This window comes from Oncorhynchus kisutch, linkage group LG9 (assembly GCF_002021735.2).
Source record: "Oncorhynchus kisutch isolate 150728-3 linkage group LG9, Okis_V2, whole genome shotgun sequence".
Lineage (NCBI taxonomy): Eukaryota > Metazoa > Chordata > Actinopteri > Salmoniformes > Salmonidae > Oncorhynchus > Oncorhynchus kisutch.
The window spans coordinates 41,067,295-41,092,412 of NC_034182.2; the positions used below are offsets into that span (position 1 = coordinate 41,067,295).

Genomic DNA, 25,118 nt, shown 5'->3' on the forward strand with positions numbered 1-25,118 from the left:
CCATCGTTGCTTATCCCTTACATTTTAATTTTACCTTTATTTAACTAGGGCAAGTCAGTTAAGAACAAATTCTTATTTACAATGACGGCCTAGGAACAGTGGGTTTAACTGCCTTGTTCAGGGGCAGAACGACATGTTTTTACCTTGTCGGCTCGGGGATTCAATCTAGCAACCTTTCAGTTACTGGCCCAACACTCTAACCACTAGGCTACATGCCGCCCCATTACATAATATGAATGTGGTTCCTGACATGAGAAACACTATCCAGTAGTTTTGAGAACTGGATCGCTCCCATTACTCCCTTATCCATCCTTTCCATTCAGCGAACCCCTGACCCTTACCCTTCTAATGTCAGCCATGTTAATGTCTTCACAGCAGAGTCCCCGGGAGTCTAGGCCATGTTAATGCCCTGTTTCACAGCTGAGTCTAGGCCATGTTAATGCCCTGTTTCACAGCTGAGTCTAGGTCATGTTAATGCCCTGTTTCACAGCTGAGTCTAGGCCATGTTAATGCCCTGTTTCACAGCTGAGTCTAGGCCATGTTAATGCCCTGTTTTCACAGCAGAGACCCCAGGAGTCTAGGCCATGTTAATGCCCTGTTTTCACAGCAGAGTCTAGGCCATGTTAATGCCCTGTTTTCACAGCAGAGTCTAGGCCATGTTAATGCCCTGTTTTCACAGCAGAGTCTAGGCCATGTTAATGCCCTGTTCCCACAGCTGAGCCCTGGTATGTTGATGCCCTGTTTTCACAGCAGAGGCTAGGCCATGTTAATGCCCTGTTTTCACAGCAGAGTCTAGGCCATGTTAATGCCCTGTTTTCACAGCAGAGTCTAGGCCATGTTAATTCCCTGTTTTCACAGCAAAGTCTAGGCCATGTTAATGCCCTGTTTTCACAGCAGAGTCTAGGCCATGTTTATGCCCTGTTTTCACAGCAGAGTCTAGGCCATGTTCATGCCCTGTTTTCACAGCAGAGTCTAGGCCATGTTAATGCCCTGTTTTCACAGCAGAGTCTAGGCCATGTTAATGCCCTGTTTTCACAGCAGAGTCTAGGCCATGTTAATGCCCTGTTCCCACAGCTGAGCCCTGGTATGTTGATGCCCTGTTTTCACAGCAGAGTCTAGGCCATGTGCATGCCCTGTTTTCACAGCAGAGGCTAGGCCATGTTAATGCCCTGTTTTCACAGCAGAGTCTAGGCCATGTTAATGCCCTGTTTTCACAGCAGAGTCTAGGCCATGTTAATGCCCTGTTCCCACAGCTGAGCCCTGGTATGTTGATGCCCTGTTTTCACAGCAGAGGCTAGGCCATGTTAATGCCCTGTTTTCACAGCAGAGTCTAGGCCATGTTAATGCCCTGTCTTCACAGCAGAGTCTAGGCCATGTTAATGCCCTGTTCCCACAGCTGAGCCCTGGTATGTTGATGCCCTGTTTTCACAGCAGAGTCTAGGCCATGTTCATGCCCTGTTTTCACAGCAGAGTCTAGGCCATGTTAATGCCCTGTTTTCACAGCAGAGTCTAGGCCATGTTCATGCCCTGTTTTCACAGCAGAGTCTAGGCCATGTTAATGCGCTGTTTTCACAGCAGAGTCTAGGCCATGTTCATGCCCTGTTTTCACAGCAGAGTCTAGGCCATGTTCATGCCCTGTTTTCACAGCAGAGTCTACGCCATGTTAATGCCGTGTTTTCACAGCAGAGTCTAGGCCATGTTCATGCCCTGTTTTCACAGCAGAGTCTAGGCCATGTTCATGCCCTGTTTTCACAGCAGAGTCTAGGCCATGTTCATGCCCTGTTTTCACAGCAGAGTCTAGGCCATGTTAATGCCCTGTTCCCACAGCTGAGCCCTGGTATGTTGATGCCCTGTTTTCACAGCAGAGGCTAGGCCATGTTAATGCCCTGTTTTCACAGCAGAGTCTAGGCCATGTTCATGCCCTGTTTTCACAGCAGAGTCTACGCCATGTTAATGCCGTGTTTTCACAGCAGAGTCTAGGCCATGTTCATGCCCTGTTTTCACAGCAGAGTCTAGGCCATGTTAATGCCCTGTTCCCACAGCTGAGCCCTGGTATGTTGATGCCCTGTTTTCACAGCAGAGGCTAGGCCATGTTAATGCCCTGTTTTCACAGCAGAGTCTAGGCCATGTTAATGCTGTTTTCACAGCAGAGTCTAGGCTATGTTAATGCCCTGTTTTCACAGCAGAGTTTAGGTCATGTTAATACCTTGTTTTCACAGCAGAGTCTAGGCCACGTTAATGCCCTGTTCTCACAGCAGAGACCCCGGGAGTCTAGGCCATGTTCATGCCCTGTTTTCACAGCAGAGTCTAGGCCATGTTAATGCCCTGTTCCCACAGCTGAGCCCTGGTATGTTGATGCCCTGTTTTCACAGCAGAGTCTAGGCCATGTTAATGCCCTGTTTTCACAGCAGAGTTTAGGTCATGTTAATACCTTGTTTTCACAGCAGAGTCTAGGCCACGTTAATGCCCTGTTCTCACAGCAGAGACCCCGGGAGTCTAGGCCATGTTCATGCCCTGTTTTCACAGCAGAGTCTAGGCCATGTTAATGCCCTGTTTTCACAGCAGAGTCTAGGCCATGTTAATGCCCTGTTTTCACAGCAGAGTCTAGGCCATGTTAATGCTGTTTTCACAGCAGAGTCTAGGCTATGTTAATGCCCTGTTTTCACAGCAGAGTTTAGGTCATGTTAATACCTTGTTTTCACAGCAGAGTCTAGGCCACGTTAATACCCTGTTCTCACAGCAGAGACCCCGGGAGTCTAGGCCATGTTCATGCCCTGTTTTCACAGCAGAGTCTAGGCCATGTTAATGCCCTGTTCCCACAGCTGAGCCCTGGTATGTTGATGCCCTGTTTTCACAGCAGAGTCTAGGCCATGTTAATGCCCTGTTTTCACAGCAGAGTTTAGGTCATGTTAATACCTTGTTTTCACAGCAGAGTCTAGGCCACGTTAATGCCCTGTTCTCACAGCAGAGACCCCGGGAGTCTAGGCCATGTTCATGCCCTGTTTTCACAGCAGAGTCTAGGCCATGTTAATGCCCTGTTTTCACAGCAGAGTCTAGGCCATGTTAATGCCCTGTTTTCACAGCAGAGTCTAGGCCATGTTCATGCCCTGTTTTCACAGCAGAGTCTAGGCCATGTTCATGCCCTGTTTTCACAGCAGAGTCTAGGCCATGTTAATGCGCTGTTTTCACAGCAGAGTCTAGGCCATGTTCATGCCCTGTTTTCACAGCAGAGTCTAGGCCATGTTCATGCCCTGTTTTCACAGCAGAGTCTACGCCATGTTAATGCCGTGTTTTCACAGCAGAGTCTAGGCCATGTTCATGCCCTGTTTTCACAGCAGAGTCTAGGCCATGTTCATGCCCTGTTTTCACAGCAGAGTCTAGGCCATGTTCATGCCCTGTTTTCACAGCAGAGTCTAGGCCATGTTAATGCCCTGTTCCCACAGCTGAGCCCTGGTATGTTGATGCCCTGTTTTCACAGCAGAGGCTAGGCCATGTTAATGCCCTGTTTTCACAGCAGAGTCTAGGCCATGTTAATGCGCTGTTTTCACAGCAGAGTCTAGGCCATGTTCATGCCCTGTTTTCACAGCAGAGTCTAGGCCATGTTCATGCCCTGTTTTCACAGCAGAGTCTACGCCATGTTAATGCCGTGTTTTCACAGCAGAGTCTAGGCCATGTTCATGCCCTGTTTTCACAGCAGAGTCTAGGCCATGTTAATGCCCTGTTCCCACAGCTGAGCCCTGGTATGTTGATGCCCTGTTTTCACAGCAGAGGCTAGGCCATGTTAATGCCCTGTTTTCACAGCAGAGTCTAGGCCATGTTAATGCTGTTTTCACAGCAGTGTCTAGGCTATGTTAATGCCCTGTTTTCACAGCAGAGTTTAGGTCATGTTAATACCTTGTTTTCACAGCAGAGTCTAGGCCACGTTAATGCCCTGTTCTCACAGCAGAGACCCCGGGAGTCTAGGCCATGTTCATGCCCTGTTTTCACAGCAGAGTCTAGGCCATGTTAATGCCCTGTTCCCACAGCTGAGCCCTGGTATGTTGATGCCCTGTTTTCACAGCAGAGTCTAGGCCATGTTAATGCCCTGTTTTCACAGCAGAGTTTAGGTCATGTTAATACCTTGTTTTCACAGCAGAGTCTAGGCCACGTTAATGCCCTGTTCTCACAGCAGAGACCCCGGGAGTCTAGGCCATGTTCATGCCCTGTTTTCACAGCAGAGTCTAGGCCATGTTAATGCCCTGTTTTCACAGCAGAGTCTAGGCCATGTTAATGCCCTGTTTTCACAGCAGAGTCTAGGCCATGTTAATGCTGTTTTCACAGCAGAGTCTAGGCTATGTTAATGCCCTGTTTTCACAGCAGAGTTTAGGTCATGTTAATACCTTGTTTTCACAGCAGAGTCTAGGCCACGTTAATGCCCTGTTCTCACAGCAGAGACCCCGGGAGTCTAGGCCATGTTCATGCCCTGTTTTCACAGCAGAGTCTAGGCCATGTTAATGCCCTGTTCCCACAGCTGAGCCCTGGTATGTTGATGCCCTGTTTTCACAGCAGAGTCTAGGCCATGTTAATGCCCTGTTTTCACAGCAGAGTTTAGGTCATGTTAATACCTTGTTTTCACAGCAGAGTCTAGGCCACGTTAATGCCCTGTTCTCACAGCAGAGACCCCGGGAGTCTAGGCCATGTTCATGCCCTGTTTTCACAGCAGAGTCTAGGCCATGTTAATGCCCTGTTTTCACAGCAGAGTCTAGGCCATGTTAATGCCCTGTTCCCACAGCTGAGCCCTGGTATGTTGATGCCCTGTTTTCACAGCAGAGTCTAGGCCATGTTCATGCCCTGTTTTCACAGCAGAGTCCTGGTATGTTAATGCTCTGTTTTCACAGCAGAGTTTAGGCCACGTTAATGCCCTGTTCTCACAGCAGAGTTTAGGCCATGTTCATGCCCTGTTTTCACAGCAGAGTTTAGGCCATGTTAATGCCTTGTTTTCACAGCAGAGTTTAGGCCACGTTAATGCCCTGTTCTCACAGCTGAGAGTCCTGGTATGCAGCGCGGTGTGAGACGAGTAATAAATGTTCAGTCAGACCACCGTGAAAATTCTGATGAGTGGATGTGTTGGTGCCCGTCGCCTCGCTGGTGGATTTGCGGGGTCTGGACGGTGGCCTCTTGATTACATAGTTACATTATGAAGGTTATTAAACCTCCTCGCTTATTTACAAACAAGCAGCAAAGCGCCACTGTTAAAATAAAATGGAGGAGCTACAGCTGGACGGACAGTTATAGGGACGTGAGCTAAGATGGTTGTTGCTGTTATTAGTTGGGGATTATTTTTTAAAGTTGACTGAGCATCATGCTCTGTTCAAGGCCATCAAGCTCTGTTGACATAGTGGAAGTATGTGTGTGTGTGTGTGTGTGTGTGTGTGGGGGGGGCTACTCGGGGGGGAAGGGGAGGATCATTCTCCTCAGTGAATTTCATAAAAATTAAAATAGTGAAACATCAACAAAGTTATCGTTTTTAGATTAAAACTATACTAAGTAAATTCACGTCACCAAATAATTGTGTAAAACACACTGTTTTGCAATGAAGGTCTACAGTAGCCTCAATAGCACCTCTGTAGGGTAACACCATGGTGTAGTCGGAGGACAGCTAGCTTCCGTTCTCCTCTGGGTACATTGACTTCAATGCAAAACCTAGGAGGTTCATGGTTCTCGCCCCTTTCCATAGACTTACACAGTAATTATGACAACTTTAGGAGAACGTCCTCTAACCTATCAGAGCTCTTGCAGCATGAACTGACATATTGTCCACCCAATTGGTCATCTTTTCTCCCAGTTCTCTGCTGCCAGTGATCAGGGGTGTATTCATTCCGCCGATTATGTTGAAAAAACGTTTCGTAAACGGAAGCAAACGTTACGAAGCGGGGATAAACGTACCTGAATTTGTCCAATAGAAACTCTCGCTTGCACCTGTTGGCTACACCATAGATCAGCTAGAAACAGGCAAGAGTGTGCAAGGTAGTACTAAATGTGTCACTGTCTGTCACCTTGATTACTATAATTTCTCTCGACCTGTGCACCTACGTTGCAAACTTTAATTTGTAGGTTAGGTTGAGGCAACCTCCTGATTGGTATAGGGAAAATTCTAGTATCATGTAGTAGCCTAAACCTATTGCTGTCACATTGAGCTGGGTGAATGGAATATGAATGACAGTCATCCCAATATGTTGTAATTGTCAATAAAAAGGAGGAGAACACAAAACTCCACCTTCCCTCTCGCCCTTTGACCTCCCACTAGCTCCATTACCTTGGCAACAACGACGGGGAGGAGGAAGAAGATGAGAGGCACAAGAGAAACAGAATCCTTTCTGATACGTTCATACCCCCCCTACTTACAAAGACCATAACACCATATATTACAGTGTTTTAAACGGGTCAATGTTATTTACTTCGACACTACAAGTCACGTATCATGCGCTTCTGGTTGTCATTTCACATTATATAACTCTAGCCGGGCATGGAAAACACGAGGCGTGTGACGAGAAGTGAGAAACGGTAGTGACAGGGGAACTCAGACTACAGACTCCCCCAGCCAGCCTGCCAGCCAACCAGCCAGCCAGCCAGCCTGCCAACCAGCCAGCTAGCCAGCCAGCCTGCCAGCCAGCCAGCCTGCCAGCCAGCCAGCCAGCCAGCCTGCCAGCCAGCCTGCCAGCCAGCCAGCCTATAGAACAAGGTTGTAACATTCAGACCATAAAACAGTTTACATACTCTCAGACTACAGACTCCCCCAGCCAGCCTGCCAGCCTGCCAGCCAGCCTGCCAGCCAGCCAGCCAGCCAGCCAGCCAGCCAGCCAGCCAGCCAGCCTATAGAACAAGGATGTAACATTCAGACCATAAAACAGTTTACATACTCTAACCACATCCCAGCATGAGTGTATATGACACTGCTGTGATACTGCAAGCTCAAAACAGTGAATGCTACTCAAACACATGCATTCCAGTTGGATAAATACTACTTCCCTGAAACCAATGACCCTACGCCAAGCAACAACAAAACAACTTCTAGCCTGATACAGCCAAGCTAGACTGCTACTGTTAGAATAGCGCAAACCAATACAACTGTGAACCCCAAAGACACGGCAGCCATTTAAAGAAAGCCTATACTATGCCCCTACACTAGTCCAGTTGCAAAAGCCCTGTCAACACATTAGATATCAAACCCTTTGAAACAATAGAAGCTCGCACACAGTTCCCATACGCAATTGAAAGGAATTTATTGGGAGGGAGATCAGGATCTTCTCAGAACAGGAGGGATCTCTTTTCCTGAAAACAAAGAAAGAGAAGAGGCACCTCAGGCCCAGCCCATGAAAACAAAGGGATTCAATTAACTGTGAATGTGACTTTACATTAGTGACTATTCCACAAGAGGCCTGCTGCCCCCTTTTGGTGGCTGGTGGAATAGCAGTCTACATTTTTTCCTAGAATTTCTCCCCACTCTTGTAGTTATAATTTGCAGGGCAAACCACGGCTCTGAAACTTAGTAGTCCTATTGGTTTGATGATATGTCATGACATAATATCTCACACTCTTTGTCAAATACAAGAGTATGCTCTGACGACGAGCATTGTGATCTATCTTATTCCTGGTTAAGGACCATTACAGTACACAGCATCAACATTCAACTATGAGCCAAGCTGTTACTTGTCTTAATGCAAATATGCCCCCTCGCCCCTCGGGAGGGGAAAATCCACAGTGCTGGCTGGGCTTAAACTCAAGCGGCCGATGTTAAGAGTTAGGCCGGGTGTTTGACCTTGTGGGACGAGGATGGGGGGCTGCCAAGCCACGAAGAGTGTGGTAAGTGGCGTCGTGTCAAGTGCTCAAAAGTGCAATGAGGGAGATAAGAGATTGACACGTTAAAGTTACAAGTCGGACGTGTCGTCGCTATAGCCGTAAGGGGGAGGAGGGGGTTGCAGGCTGCAGGTTGCAGCCTCCATGGGATGACATATCTTTTCGTGACCCGACAGATGTTGAAACACGACAGAGGAGAACAATGTAGTCTACTTCAGTTTATCCCTCATGACGTGATCAAATGTAGTTAAACTTTCAGCCAGTAGCGCTGTGATGTCTGGTTGGGGGAGTGGATGGAACCATGTCTCCAAGACATCAATCTGGTTGGAGGAGTGGATGGAACCATGTCTCCAAGACAACAATCTGGTTGGGGGAGTGGATGGAACCATGTCTCCAAGACAACAATCTGGTTGGGGGAGTGGATGGAACAGAGGTAACTCTAGGTCTTCCTTTCCTGTGTCGGCTCCTCATAAGAGCCAGTTCCATCATAGTGCTTGATGGTTTTGGCATTGCCCTTGAAGAAACTTTCAAAGTTCTTGACATTTTCGGAATGTCTTAAAGTAATGGTGGACTGTTGTTTCTCTTTGCTTATTTGAGCTGTTCTTGCCATAATATGCACTTGGTCATTTACCAAATAGGGGAACCTTCTGTATACCCCCCTACCTTGTCACAACACAACTTATTGGCTCAAACAAATTAAGAAGGAAAGAAATTCCACAAATGTACTTTTAACAAGGCACACCTTTTAATTGAAATGCATTCCAGGTGACTACCTCATGAAGCTGGTTGAGAGCATGCCAAAAGTATGCAAAGCTGTAAAGGCAAAGGGGTGGCAAATATTGTTTAACACAATTTTTGGTCACTACATGATTCCATATGTGTTATTTCATAGTTTTGATGTCTTCACTATTATTCTACAATGTAGAAAACAGTCAAAATAAAGAAAAACTCCGGAATGAGTGGGTGTGTCCAAACCTTTGACTGGTACTGTACATCCAATCAAACATATCTATTCATTAAGGATTGGTGAGAAGGAGAATATGGGTGTTAGAGTGCTTATTACGAGAAGACCTTGTTTTTGTTCATGACACCACTGATTCTAGAACAGAGTGGACATGACCCATCTCTGCCTGACAACAGAACATACAGAATTCTCTGGCATCGTCATGACACCACTGATTCTAGAACAGAGTGGACATGACCCATCTCTGCCTGACAACAGAACATACAGAATTCTCTGGCATCGTCATGACACCACTGATTCTAGAACAGAGTGGACATGACCCATCTCTGTCTGACAACAGAACATACAGAATTCTCTGGCATCGTCATGACACCACTGATTCTAGAACAGAGTGGAAATACCCGATCTCTGCCTGACAACAGAACATACAGAATTCTCTGGCATCGTCATGACACCACTGATTCTAGAACAGAGTGGAAATACCTGATCTCTGCCTGACAACAGAACATACAGAATTCTCTGGCATCGTCATGACACCACTAATTCTAGAACAGAGTGGACATGACCCATCTCTGCCTGACAACAGAACATACAGAATTCTCTGGCATCGTCATGTCAGCCACTGATCCCAGAACAGTGACTGGCATTGTCGTGCAAGCATTAGTCAATGAGTTGACGTTGACTAGCAAAAATTGGTCTGTAAAATTGTCTATATCAAAAGCAGATATTTAATTAGCATTGCACAATGAATGGATTCACATACAAGGCATAAAACAAGTTATAAGACAATACTGATATTACAAAGTACACTTCCAGGCATATAGATCCCAAGTTTAACGTAGAATACAAAGTATGAACGAAGATATACCTATTAGGCCAGAGGCCCGAGAAGCCTAGGAAATTAAAATTGATCATAAACCTTCCTCCATTGACTGTATATAGGAAAGAGAGAGAGAGAACAAAGGCATTTCATTCCATTTATAACATCTGAAGTTGTAACCTTTCAACCCAAAACCAACCACCATTGACCAATCAAACGATACCAAGTTAACAATAACTTAAAAGCTCCCAGGCCCAATCTCCACAGGTTGTCACAATACCTAACGGCTTGTCTGGGAGATACAAAGATTATAAATAAGTCAGAATTCATAACAGGAACCCTAAAACCCCTTTGCGTAGAGTAACTCAAAGAGTTCTCCCAGATACAGATACAAGTAACCACAGAGATCCTCCATCCATATAGACAGGTTCAGGGTCCTCCCTGTACAGATACAAGTAACCACAGAGATCCTCCATCCATATAGACAGCTTCAGGGTCCTCCCTGTACAGATACAAGTAACCACAGAGATCCTCCATCCATATAGACAGGTTCAGGGTCCTCCCTGTACAGATACAAGTAACCACAGAGATCCTCCATCCATCTAGACAGCTTCAGGGTCCTCCCTGTACAGATACAAGTAACCACAGAGATCCTCCATCCATATAGACAGCTTCAGGGTCCTCTGTAGAGGACACGTTTCAGATAGACACCAGATATGGTATTGTAGTATTCTGTAATAATAGTCAGTCCTCTGGATACTGTAACAGAGAGATTCCCCTCAGAGAGGGAAGGGCTGACTAGTCCTTGGGCATTGTCCTTTTGTTCCTGGACCGTTTGCCATGCAACACCAGGTGTCAGAGACCACATAAATTAAGTCCTACAGTATTACCTAAGTTACAGGAAATGGAGGGTGAAGAGGGATGGCTTTTTCCTTTCTCTCACCTAAGACGGATTTCTTTTTCAGCAGGATTTTTTTTCTCTCCGTCTTCTTTTTTTTTGTTTTGTTATAGAAACCTAATCTGTGGTGAGACCTCTCATTCCCTATGAAGGGTGTAAGGGTTAGGTGAGTCCAAGTTTGAAGGAGGAGAGGGTGAAATGTCTCTCATTTTGAGGCCTGGAGGTCCATCACCAAGGAGACTGCAATCAATCTCCCCAGCTCAACTCTGCTTCTCTTCATCACATCCGAGCAACAAGTCACACGCGAACGACTCTGGGTATGTGGTGTCCATGTTTGATTTCTGATGGAGACAACCAAGAGGGTTTCCGACAGCAGAAAAAGGATACCAGAGAAGAGACTTCAAAATGCATACTTGTCCATATAGTGGATTTCTGATGAGGTATTGAGACAATATGGACATGAGCGTGGATAATATGCATGCCAGTGTCGTTTTGTGTTCATTGAACCGTATGTAGATAACACACAATGGATTACGAGACCCTCCCTTTTCAAATGAATCACTTTTTACCTACGAATTATACAAACTATTCCTCAACTAAAAACAATGAACGCAGTGTAAAGCCTTCTCTTCTCATAGCATTGCCTAATGCCACTGTCTAAAGTCCTGCTTTCCCTTACAGAGAGGAACGCTTCCTTTGATCAGCAAATAGTTTTTGAGGTACTCTCTGTTCTTGAATGATCTGGACCACTGAAGTGGAAACTGAATTTTCTGGCGGTGCCCAAAGCTTTTTTCAGAGAAAGTAGAGAGAGGGAGGAATCGAGGGAGGAGATGAGATGAGGAAACGAGGTAGTAGATGAGAGAGGAAACGAGGGAGTAGGCGAGAGAGGAAATGATGGAGGAGACATGAGAGGAAACGAGGGAGGAAACGAGAGAGGAATCGAGGGAGGAGCGAGAGAGGAAACGAGAAAGGAAACGAGGGAGGAGACATGAGAGGAAATGAGGGAGGAAATGAGAGAGGAAATGAGGCAGGAGACAAGAGAGGAAATGAGGGAGGAAACGAGAGAGGAAACGAGGGAGGAGTCAAGAGAGGTAACGAGGGAGGGGTCAAGAGAGGAAACGAGGGAGGAGCCAAGGGTGGAAAACAAGGGAGGACCCAAATCAAAAATTAAGTGGAAATGACAGGAAGTGGGGGAAGTGTGAGAAATCTAAAACTACAGCCCAATTTCTCCTGACGTCCTTCTGACCAGAGTAATGGAAGTCTTTGGACGGTACAATAACAGACCATCTCTCAAATACAACAGCTCTCAACACGACTGGGAACTCAACTCGGAGGCCTATGTTATCAACCTGAACAATGGGGGGGGGGGTTTCTACGCCTTGGGAAAGAGTGAACACGTTCATGTATTAGGAGCGTAAGCAGTCTCACTTAATGTAAAAAATTTATTTAAAAAATGGCCGACGTAAACCACTTCTTTGTGGGGAGAATGTCACGGGGTTACTGATAACGACAGGTTGAATGAGAGACAAATGTTGCTGCCAATCAGAGCAAAATGCAGAACAAAAAAAACAAAAACACAGCTCCTTGTAGGGCGTCGACGTCTTCACGCGGCTGCTGCCTCGTTCTAATGTAAATTGCCCATTAACTACTGTCCTTGGCAAACTGTTTAATTCGCCGGGCTTGATCATCGTTTGATTGGATAAGTGCACACTTTCATATTCATGCATATTCATGCATATTCATATTCATTCACTCACTTCAAATGTATGTGAATTAATTAGGATTGCCTTCCTGTGTCCTCACCAGCTATAAATAACAAACAGCCAGTGGTTTCCCATTCTGGCCCTTTAATGTCGCTTGTGAGGGAAGAACTTGGTATTTTTTGGGGTTTAGGCTACATGGTTCAGAATGCCACGCAACATCAGTAGACCCTGGAGATTAGCTTGGTACGGCTGTCCAATCAGAATGCTGCTTACTGATACTGAATTCCTTTGCATTTAAATGCATCTAAAGTAGCTTTGTGTCAACTGAGTCTTGTTACGTAAAGCTAACTAGCTTTGTGTCAACTGAGTCTCGTTACATAAAGCTAACTAGCTTTGTGTCAACTGAGTCTTGTTACATAAAGCTAACTAGCATTGTGTCAACTGAGTCTTGTTACATAAAGCTAACTAGCTTTGTGTCAACTGAGTCTTGTTACATAAAGCTAACTAGCATTGTGTGAACTGAGTCTTGTTACGTAAAGCTAACTAGCTTTGTGTCAACTGAGTCTCGTTACGTAAAGCTAACTAGCTTTGTGTCAACTGAGTCTTGTTACGTAAAGCTAACTAGCTTTGTGTCAACTGAGTCTTGTTACGTAAAGCTAACTAGCTTTGTGTCAACTGAGTCTTGTTACATAAAGCTAACTAGCTTTGTGTCAACTGAGTCTTGTTACGTAAAGCTAACTAGCTTTGTGTCAACTGAGTCTTGTTACATAAAGCTAACTAGCATTGTGTCAACTGAGTCTTGTTACATAAAGCTAACTAGCATTGTGTCAACTGAGTCTTGTTACGTAAAGCTAACTAGCTTTGTGTCAACTGAGTCTTGTTACATAAAGCTAACTAGCATTGTGTCAACTGAGTCTTGTTACATAAAGCTAACTAGCATTGTGTCAACTGAGTCTTGTTACATAAAGCTAACTTGGACACGAACCTGATTAGGAGGCACTTCTCGGGAACATAAGACACAAATAAGTCTCACACGCACACAGAGACACGCACCCACACAAGAGCACACACTCACACGTCGATAATTGCATACTGCATGATAAGAAACCTTGGGTAATCCTCCCCTATAAGCATTTTGAGATATACAATATGGATGATGTATGACTGGTGCATATTGAGATATACAATATTGATGTTGCATGATTGGTGCATTTTGGTGGACGTGAGAGCCTGTTCACAGTGTGTGTCTATATACTAGCCAAGTCTAAATCTACCACACTACCCACTCTAGGGACACCGGCAGGCCCTCTCGCATACCAATTAGCATTGAAAGAAAAGGGAGATTCAGGTATTTTGTTTACTTTACTTTGATATCTGCTCTTGGTGCGCTCACAGTTTAAAGTGGAACAGACAGCGGCATTCTCACACATCACGGTTGAAGGAAAATCCTTGTTGGAAACTGTATGCCTATGAATTCAAATGAGTGTGGATAGACCCTGTGGTGAGAGTACTTGTCGAATAGCGAGGGAGATTTTGACAATGGAACCCGGGAAACCAATGATTAGGCTGGGATATCTGCTTTGTGTTTGAAATATTGAGGAAGAGACTAGCTATTTTTATTGAGCCCCTGGGGTGCCACATTTTGTTCTGGCCCAGCGTTAACACGCCTGATTCAACTTATTCACCTATTTTCTAGCCCAGCACTAGCTGATTCCACTAATCAACTAATCACCAAAGCCTTTGATTAGTGCTGGGCTAGAACAACAACAAAAAATACGCTTGAGGACCCAAAGTATTTCTAACATCAAACTCCTATAACATCAGTGAGATGTTTAATACAGTTTCAACATACCACAGCTTCATCCTCAGATAGAGCATGCTCCTCATCCTGGACGGGAGAGAGTTTCGCCTGGACTTCATCCACGGTAATACTGTGGCAGGCAAACAAACAGGGGAGAAAAGGGGTTAAAAACAATGAGGGAGGGGGGCAGGAAGGAAAGAAGGGAGAGAGGGAAGGAAAGAAGGGAGAGAGGGAAGGAAGGAAGGAAGGGAGAGAGGGAAGGAAGGAAAGAAGGGAGAGAGGGAAGGAAGGAAAGAAGGAGGGAAGGAAGGAAGGGAAGGAGGAAAGGAAGGAAGGGAGAGAGAGAGGGAAGGAAGGAAAGAAGGGAGAGAGGGAAGGAAGGAAGGAAGGGAAGAAGGGAAGGAAGGAAGGAAGGGAAGAAGGGAAGGAAGGAAGGAAGGAAGGAAGGAAGGAAGGAAGGAAGGAAGGAAGGAAGGAAGGAAGGAAGGAAGGAAGGAAAGGAGGGAAGGAAGGGAAGGAGGGAAGGAAAGGAGTGAGTGAGTGAGTGAGTGAGTGAGTGAGTGAGTGAGTGAGGGAGGGAGGGAGGGAGTGAGTGAGTGAGTGAGTGAGTGAGTGAGTGAGTGAGGGAGGGAGGGAGGGAGGGAGGGAGGGAGGGAGGGAGGGAGGGAGGGAGGGAGGGAGGGAGGGAGGGAGGGAGGGAGGGAGGGAGGGAGGGAGGGAGGGAGGGAGGGAGGGAGGGAGGGAGATGAAAAGTAAAGAAAGAGAGAAATAAAGAATGAAAGGAAAAAAGGGAAGAAAATAAGAAAGAATGCAGGATGGAAGATGGGAGACATCGAGATGGAAGATGGGAGACATCGAGATGGAAGATGGGAGACATCGAGATGGAAGATGGGAGACATCGAGATGGAAGATGGGAGACATCGAGATGGAAGATGGGAGACATCGAGATGGAAGATGGGAGACATCGAGATGGAAGATGGGAGACATCGAGATGGGGATCTAGTATTATGTGCATTGATACAGTACTGATTGACAATTCCAAACAGACACAGATACTGTGGAATAGATGGAGGGAAAGCTACAGAGCCAGATTCCTGTGTGTGATTCTCTTACTCTGGTTGGAGAAGAGGTGGGTGTCTAGCTTGGAGTGGAGCTCTCTGTTATACTCTACAGTGGCGCAGGGTGATTATCCCACTCTCTCTCTTCACAGCATCCCAACCTTTGATCAACTCTCCATGTCAAGGCCTCCACTAAGAGATGGCCATTGGATAAAGGAGAGAGGAGGCTACCTGAAAGAGTGCATGTCTCTCCAATTTCAAAGTCAGTTGTTGCAACCCCTTTGTGCAGCTTTAGTAAATGTGAGGTTGCCACTAGAAGGAGAAAACATTTTGAAAGTCTATTGCTGATGCATTCCATGGCCACACATGAAACTCCTAACAGTGAGTGATATGTATCTTTCAGAGGGCACAAAGCCACGCACTCACTCATTTAAACAATCTCTCAGTCTTTCACTCACTCACAGACACACACAACCCTCTCTTGAGTGAACACTTAGCTCTCCCTCTGCCAGGTGTCTACACTGTTTCAGGGGCAGGGGTGTCAAACTCATTTTGCCTCGGGGCCTCATTTGGGTCTTCGCCGAGGTCCAGAGAGCCACCGTACTTAAAATGTGTTGTATTTCCACGCCGCCAAAAATTCGCTAAAATTTGCTCCTTGACTGTCTAGATTTCATTTGAGTGACTGTTAGCTGTTAGCAATCTGGATTATAAGAGATAATAAATGCCCATTATCATTTCTACACAGGGTATAGTGTCTTACAGTAGATCAGGTTATCTACTAGAGGAAACACGGAGGGTATAGTGATAGTAGGTCAGGTTATCTACTACAGGAAACATGGAGGGATAGTGTCGTAGATCAGGTGATCTACTACAGGAAACATGGAGGGTATAGTGTCGTAGGTCAGGTGATCTACTACAGGAAACATGGGGGGGTGTAGTGACGTAGGTCAGGTTATCTACTACAGGAAACATGGAGGGTATAGTGTCTTACAGTAGGTCATGTTATCTACTACAGGAAACATGGAGGGTATAGTGTCGTAGGTCATGTTATCTACTACAGGAAACATGGAGGGTATAGTAACGTAGGTCAGGTTATCTACTACAGGAAACATGGAGGGTATAGTGACGTAGGTCAGGTGATCTACTACAGGAAACATGGAGGGTATAGTGTCGTAGGTCAGGTTATCTACTACAGGAAACATGGAGGGATAGTGTCGTAGATCGGGTTATCTACTACAGGAAACATGGAGGGTATAGTGTCTTACAGTAGGTCATGTTATCTATTACAGGAAACATGGAGGGTATAGTGACGCAGGTCAGGTGATCTACTACAGGAAACATGGAGGGTATGGTGTCGTAGATCAGGTTATATACTGCTGGCGATCTGGCCTCAGTCCCAAACGCAGGGGACTACGGGAGGTTATGTTCAATCAGAGAAAACGTGACCGTGTGTGAACGAACACGCACAGACGACACACATACACACAGACAAAGGGGGGGGGGGGGTCAAAACTACAACCCGTTGCTGTGCCGTGGTTTGTTTCCAATAGCATTTGTTACACACTATTTATAAGCAGCACTACAGGTACCAGTTAATCCTGCACTGGGCTGCCAGCTGTCGGCACTGGGACTCGTTTGTGTGTGTGGTACTTATGAAGGCTTAGGGCAACATAACACAGAGAAGCAGAAACCCACCCAGGAGCCTACGATACATGTTTAGACAACGCTAAGACAACGCTAAGACAACGTTTAGAAGAAGAAGAAGAAGAAAAATACCAAGTTAATTAAGCATGTTTCTTATCTTATATGATATGGCATTACCAAAAGAAAGATGTCTGCTTTCAGATTCCCTTTTTGAAATGGTTAAACCACAAATCCACGAATCTATAGCCTTCCTATTGGAGGGAGCCTTTATGCTGAGGGGGGGGGGGGGGGCTTCTGAGACTTCATTTTATTACATTCCTATTTATTTCAGAGGGGGAATCGAAGTTCTTAAGAAGACAATCGTGATTATTAACGATAACGGAATAAATATATAACACACATGAGATCCGCCTATAAATAGGGTGCAATTATCGCTGAATTTGCATATGATGATATATTCCTATCAAAAGGATTAAGAAAAGTGTAGCGTTTCATGGTGACTAATTAGCAACAAAGAGACAACCTATTTTTTTTTTTTACAAGAGTCCAGAACGTGCATACTAATAGCATTTTGAGTCGGTACGTAGAAAACTGTGCTAGTATCAGGTACATCATGCGCAAAAGCAATCTAAATTGCGCTTGGCACCGGGGCATGTTGGAGCTACCCCCCTCGAGCCAGGCCCAGAATCCCAAAGACGGATTGACGGAAACAAATATCTGACTTATAAACAAGCAGAATATATTTTAGCTTAGTGTTTGTTTTAAGCCGAGCTCCCAGAACATCAACGATGGAGAGGGGACGGACGCAGGCTGAATAACGGTGAACATCAAGAGGCTCAGGAAGTCATTAACCACCGCGCCACTAGCTATAAAAAAAAAAAAAGCTGCGCAAGCATTTCCTTCTGATGCGGCCATATGTTTTATAGCATGTTTAGTTTACAATCCCGGGGCCACCCTCTCCCGGAGAATATGCCTAGTTAGCTTGCACAGTATTGATTTCTTTCAGAGGCAGTGTGTGTGGGGGGGGGGGGGGGTGAGGGAGATAACAGGCTCATTGGAAACTCGGTAGATTTTTCTGCAAGCCTGTGAGGAAATGTTAACATCTCACTGGGAAGCAAAACTGTAGCCATTCTCCATGAAGCAGACAGAGGAGGTTAAACACAGCCCACAGCAGACAGACAGAGGAGGTTAAACACAGCCCACAGCAGACAGACAGAGGAGGTTAAACACAGCCCACAGCAGACAGACAGAGGAGGTTAAACACTGCCCACAGCAGACAGAGGAGGTTAAACACTGCCCACAGCAGACAGACAGACAGACAGAGGAGGTTAAACACTGCCCACAGCAGACAGACAGAGGAGGTTAAACACAGCCCACAGCAGACAGAGGAGGTTAAACACAGCCCACAGCAGACAGACAGAGGAGGTTAAACACTGCCCACAGCAGACAGACAGAGGAGGTTAAACACTGCCCACAGCAGACAGACAGAGGAGGTTAAACACTGCCCACAGCAGACAGACAGAGGAGGTTACACACTGCCCACAGCAGACAGACAGAGGAGGTTAAACACTGCCCACAGCAGACAGAGGAGGTTAAACACAGCCCACAGCAGACAGACAGAGGAGGTTAAACACTGCCCACAGCAGACAGAGGAGGTTAAACACAGCCCACAGCAGACAGAGAGAGGAGGTTAAACACAGCCCACAGCAGACAGACAGAGGAGGTTAAAAACACTGCCCACAGCAGACTGAGGAGGTTAAACACAGCTCACAGCAGGCAGAGGAGGTTAAACACAGCCCACAGCAGACAGACAGAGGAGGTTAAACACAGCCCACAGCAGACAGAGGAGGTTAAACACAGCTCACAGCAGGCAGAGGAGGTTAAACACAGCCCACAGCAGACAGACAGAGGAGGTTAAACACAGCCCACAGCAGGCAGTCAGAGGATGTTAAAAACTGCCCACAGCAGACAGAGGAGGTTAAACACAGCTCACAGCAGGCAGAGGAGGTTAAACACAGCCCACAGCAGACAGACAGAGGAGGTTAAACACAGCCCACAGCAGGCAGTCAGAGGATGTTAAAAACTGCCCACAGCAGACAGAGGAGATAAACACTGCCCACAGCAGACAGACAGAGGAGGTTAAACACAGCCCACAGCAGACAGACAGAGGAGGTTAAACACAGCCCACAGCAGACAGAGGAGGTTAAACACTGCCCACAGCAGACAGACAGAGGAGGTTAAACACAGCCCACAGCAGACAGAGGAGGTTAAACACAGCCCACAGCAGACAGACAGAGGAGGTTAAACACAGCCCACAGAGGAGGTTAAACACTGCCCAAAGCAGACAGACAGAGGAGGTTAAACACAGCCCACAGCAGACAGAGGAGGTTAAACACTGCCCACAGCAGACAGACAGAGGAGGTTAAACACTGCCCACAGCAGACAGAGGAGGTTAAACACTGCCCACAGCAGACAGACAGAGGAGGTTAAACACTGCCCACAGCAGACAGACAGGAGGTTAAACATTGCCCACAGCAGACAGAGAGAGGAGGTTAAACACAGCCCACAGCAGACAGACAGAGGAGGTTAAACACTGCCCACAGCAGACAGACAGAGGAGGTTAAACACTGCCCACAGCAGACAGACAGAGGAGGTTAAACACTGCCCACAGCAGACAGAGGAGGTTAAACACTGCCCACAGCAGACAGAGAGAGGAGGTTAAACACTGCCCACAGCAGACAGACAGAGGAGCTTAAACACTGCCCACAGCAGACAGAGGAGGTTAAACACTGCCCACAGCAGACAGACAGAGGAGGTTAAACACTGCCCACAGCAGACAGAGGAGGTTAAACACAGCCCACAGCAGACAGACAGAGGAGGTTAAACACAGCCCACAGCAGACTGAGAAGGTTACACACTGCCCACAGCAGTCAGATGAGGTTAAACACAGCCCACAGCAGACAGACAGAGGAGGTTAAACACAGCCCACAGCAGACAGAGGAGGTTAAACACAGCCCACAGCAGACTGAGAAGGTTAAACACTGCCCACAGCAGACAGACAGAGGAGGTTAAACACTGCCCACAGCAGACAGAGGAGGTTAAACACTGCCCACGGCAGACAGACAGAGGAGGTTAAACACTGCCCACAGCAGACAGACAGAGGAGGTTAAACACAGCCCACAGCAGACAGACAGAGGAGGTTAAACACAGCCCACAGCAGACAGAGGAGGTTAAACACTGCCCACAGCAGACAGACAGAGGAGGTTAAACACAGCCCACAGCAGACAGACAGAGGAGGTTAAACACAGCCCACAGCAGACAGAGGAGGTTAAACACTGCCCACAGCAGACAGACAGAGGAGGTTAAACACTGCCCACAGCAGACAGACAGAGGAGGTTAAACACAGCCCACAGCAGACAGACAGAGGAGGTTAAACACTGCCCACAGCAGACAGAGGAGGTTAAACACAGCCCACAGCAGACAGAGGAGGTTAAAAACTGCCCAAAGCAGAGAGCTAGAAGTCTCGCTGGGCAAAAACGGGTCAGTCGAAGCCTTTGAGGCGTCAGATTATGCAACGCAAACAAGGCAATGCTTTCCGGTGCTGAGGGAGCACAAACAACACAAGGTGGGATGGTTGAGCAGGAGGGGATGTTCATGGAGACCAATGACACTCACCGACAGAGTTGGGAGACGAAAGAATGGGAGGAGGAGACGCATTCCAAGATGAATGAGACCTATGAGTTAACCATTTTTCTTACTGACCGCTACGAAAGAGGTACAAATCAATCATTGAATCGAAGTCAAGATATTATCTAAATTGAATACAGTTGGTCGGCAGTTATGATTTGTTAGCTAGGCTTGAACACCATATTAGTCAAATAAGATCATCCTGATAGGTGAGGTATCTTAACAACCTGATAAGATATGCAAAGTTTATTCTGAAGGAAGCGTTTGAGAACAGTGATTCTAATTGAGAAAACTACTGTGTGTGTGTATATATGCTAAAGTAAACATCAATGCATGGTAACTAGTTAAAACAGTAAAACAACACATTTGAGATCTAGTTTATGATTAGCCCAACGTATTTACAGATAGGCAAACCCCCATGCTTCAGAATATATATTTATAAAAACACTACGCAGCATCATTTGTGCCACAGGTGAACATGCTTATGAAGGGTGCAAGTTCAAACCCCCGAGGCGACAAGGTACAAATCTGTCGTTCTGCCCCTGAACAAGGCAGTTAACCCCACTGTTCCTAGGCCATCATTGAAAATAAGAATTTGTTCTTAACCGACTTGCCTAGTTAAATGAAGGTCAAATAAATTGCTAATATACTGTAGACCATAGGCTATATGCATGGTCCACCATATTAAAATCATTTTAACATCATTTTGACCAATATATTAATTAGTCCCATTTCTGGAGATGGAGATGATATTTTAGACGGTGCCAGTAGAATGTTAGTAGTAGAATGTAATTGAACTTTGAACTCTTTGTGCATAAAATGTCTCCGGCAGAGACACAAAAAAGGAAACCTCCCCCTCTGTGACTTTTTCCCCCCTCCACTGCTACAAAAATTTCCAGAGGAAACACTGAAAGTAACCTTGGTAACACTGCATGTTTGGTAGTGTATATATATACACAGTGAATGTAAAAACGAGGTTCTTTACCTTCCATCTCTATTGCTGTCCAACTCTTTGAAAACGCTGATTGGAGACTCAGGCCTATAGGGACTCGTGGGACCTGTGAACACAACAATGTAGGATTACTGTGAAATCACCTGATAATGTTCCAGGCTACATAGTTGTGAACTGTGAAATCACCTCATAACGTTCCAGGCTACATAGTTGTGAACTGTGAAATCACCTGATAACGTTCCAGGCTACATAGTTGTGAACTGTGAAATCACCTGATAACGTTCCAGGCTACATAGTTGTGAACTGTGAAATCACCTGATAACATTCCAGGCTACATAGTTGTGAACTGTGAAATCACCTGATAACGTTCCAGGCTACATAGTTGTGAACTGTGAAATCACCTGATAACGTTCCAGGCTACATAGTTGTGAACTGTGAAATCACCTGATAACGTTCCAGGCTACATAGTTGTGAACTGTGAAATCACATGATAACGTTCCAGGCTACATAGTTGTGAACTGTGAAATCACCTGATAACGTTCCAGGCTACATAGTTGTGAACTGTGAAATCACCTGATAACGTTCCAGGCTACATAGTTGTGAACTGTGAAATCACCTGATAACGTTCCAGGCTACATAGTTGTGAACTGTGAAATCACCTGATAACGTTCCAGGCTACATAGTTGTGAACTGTGAAATCACCTGATAACGTTCCAGGCTACATAGTTGTGAACTGTGAAATCACCTGATAACGTTCCAGGCTACATAGTTGTGAACTGTGAAATCACCTGATAACGTTCCAGGCTACATAGTTGTGAACTGTGAAATCACCTGATAACGTTCCAGGCTACATAGTTGTGAACTGTGAAATCACCTGATAACGTTCCAGGCTACATAGTTGTGAACTGTGAAATCACCTGATAACGTTCCAGGCTACATAGTTGTGAACTGTGAAATCCCACCTTCAGTGAAAACGTTAATAAGTCACTGAGTGACAAAACTATTTGACTCAAATTTCAATTTGGTGGTGGAATTCCCCTTTAACTATATCAAATATACGTGGCTCCCGAGTGGCACAGCAGTCTAAGGCACTGCATCTCAGTGCAAGAGGTGTCACTACAGTCCCTGGTTCGAATCTAGGCTGTATCACATCCGGACGTGATTGGGAGTCCCACAGGGCAGGGCACAATTGGCCCATCCGGGTTTGGCCAGGGTAGGCCGTCATTGTAAATAAGAATTTGTTCTTAACTGACTTGCCAAGTTAAATAAAGGTCAAATAAAATAAAAAAATACAATTAGTTAACAAAACATTTGGAACTCGTTCCAAGATAGACTGACCAGGTTAAAGAAGGATTTTTAATCCTTGAGACAATTGAGACATGGATTGTGTGTGTGTGCCATTCAGAGGGTGAACGGGCAAGACAAAAGATTAAAGTGCCTTTGAAAGGGGTACGGTTCCAGGCGTACTGGTAGTAGGTGCCAGGCGTACTGGTAGTAGGTGCCAGGCGTACTGGTAGTAGGTGCCAGGCGTACTGGTAGTAGGTGCCAGGCGTCCTGGTAGTAGGTGCCAGGCGTAGGTGCCAGGCGCACTGGTTTGATTGTGTGAAGAACTGCAATGCTGCTGGGTTTTTCACACTCAACAATTTCCCATGTGTATGAAGAATGGTCCACCACCCAAAGGACATCTAGCCAACTTCACTGAGGGGAGGGAGGGAGGGAGGGAGGGAGGGAGGGAGGGAGGGAGGGAGGGAGGGAGGGAGGGAGGGAGGGAGGGAGGGAGGACTGAGGGGAGGAGGGAGGATGGACTGTGGGGAGGGAGGGAGGATGGACTGAGGGGAGGGAGGGAGGATGGATTGAGGGGAGGGGGGGAGGGAGGATGACTGAGGGGGGGGGGGTGGACTGAGGGGAGGGAGGGAGGGAGGATGGACTAAGGGGAGGGAGGGAGGATGGACTAAGGGGAGGGGGGGGAGGGAGGATGGACTGAGGGGAGGGGGGATGGATTGAGGGGAGGGGGAGGGAGGGAGGGAGGATGGACTGAGGGGAGGGAGGATGGATGGACTGAGGGGAGGGAGGGAGGATGGACTGAGGGGAGGGAGGATGGATGGACTGTGGGGAGGGAGGGAGGATGCACTGAGGGGAGGGAGGGAGGGAGGGAGGATGGACTGAGGGGAGGGAGGATGGACTGAGGGGAGGGAGGGAGGGAGGGAGGGAGGGAGGGAGGGAGGGAGGGAGGGAGGGAGGGAGGGAGGGAGGGAGGGAGGGAGGGAGGGAGGAGGGAGGGAGGGAGGGAGGGAGGGAGGGAGGGAGGGAGGGAGGGAGGGAGGGAGGGAGGATGGACTGAGGGGAGGGAGGGAGGATGGACTGAGGGGAGCGAGGGAGGATGGACTGAGGGGAGCGAGGGAGGATGGACTGAGGGGAGGGGGATGGAGGGAGGATGGACTGAGGGGAGAGAGGGAGGATGGACTGAGGGGAGGGGGATGGAGGGAGGATGGACTGAGGGGAGCGAGGGAGGATGGACTGAGGGGAGGGGGATGGAGGGAGGATGGACTGAGGGGAGAGAGGGAGGATGGACTGAGGGGAGGGGGATGGAGGGAGGATGGACTGAGGGGAGAGAGGGAGGATGGACTGAGGGGAGGGGGATGGAGGGAGGATGGACTGAGGGGAGGGGAGGGAGGATGGACTGAGGGGAGGGGGGAGGGGGAGGGAGGATGGGCTGAGGGGAGGAGGGAGGGGGGTTCACCCAGTGCTTGGGCAATCAGGCGATGAGTCAGTCATGCTGAGAGAACATTTGGTTCTACTGTAAAAAAAATATATATAAAAAATAAAACACAAAAACGTGTCAGGATCCAGAATGCAATCAGGGCGCTTTGTGCTGTACGGCAACATAATGACATGATTTCCCCTCTGTTCGCCATTCGCCCTAGTTTTCAGGCACTGGAAAAAGGCAACACTCCCGCACTCCCGTTCTCCTTCACCGAACCACGTGAGCCACATTCACTTTCCGATCACAAGAAACGAGATGAGCAAGAAAGGGGGGAAGAAATGGGGGAAGAAAGGGGGGAAGTTGACCTCCATTCACGACTAAACCAATCCCTTATCATTGACTCAATCTAAAAGGGGCAAACTGATTGCCCCAAAGATGTAGAAAGAAGCACTTTACATAATGCTAATTACACATCCGCCATAATTAGCTTTCTGTACATGATTTGGCTAATTATGGAAAAGCTAATTGTGAAATTAGCCATTTTTTTCACCATACAGTGTGCTGCATTAAGAATCCTTGTGTTTAGATATTTAACAGAGCAAAATATGAACACTGAATGCATTGGACACTATTTATCTTCAGTTTATAGATCCAGGGTTAAGGTAAATTCCTATTTAACTTGAAATTCTAAATTAAATTCTTGATTTCACTCATGAAGTGGGAGAATGTTATTTGAGTTCCATTTCGAAATTTCACCATTCTTCAAGTTATGGAATTTAATTGATTAGTCTGTTTGTATTTTTTATTTTTTATTGAAATTGTAAAACATTAAATGTTTTCTTTGGGAATTCAGTATTTTTACATGTCCCACTAAATGGATTTAATGGATGATGTATCATTGGCTGCAGGATTTGTTTTAAATCAGTTCAACTTGTATTTCTACATTTCCAGTAGAGCTAGGCTATCTGAACAAAAACAGTGTTCAGCCTGAAAGCCTGAGGGAATTTAATTAGAATTGGAATTTGTGGAATTGTTAAGGATAATGAATTTG

General features: G+C 46.5%; 1 protein-coding gene across 5 annotated transcripts in view; it reads right to left on the reverse strand.

Annotated features, from left to right (window-relative positions):
* LOC109897150 (glucosidase 2 subunit beta) overlaps positions 1-25,118 on the reverse strand; it is a 293,964-nt gene that overhangs the window by 235,943 nt on the left and 32,903 nt on the right. For all 5 annotated transcript variants that reach the window (XM_031832600.1, XM_031832599.1, XM_031832598.1 and 2 more), the window contains exons 7-8: positions 21,397-21,469; positions 14,074-14,152 (exon numbers count right to left, since the gene is read on the reverse strand). In XM_031832600.1, coding sequence (XP_031688460.1) covers positions 14,074-14,152; positions 21,397-21,469 — 152 coding nt within the window. The remainder of the gene's footprint in view (positions 1-14,073; positions 14,153-21,396; positions 21,470-25,118) is intronic.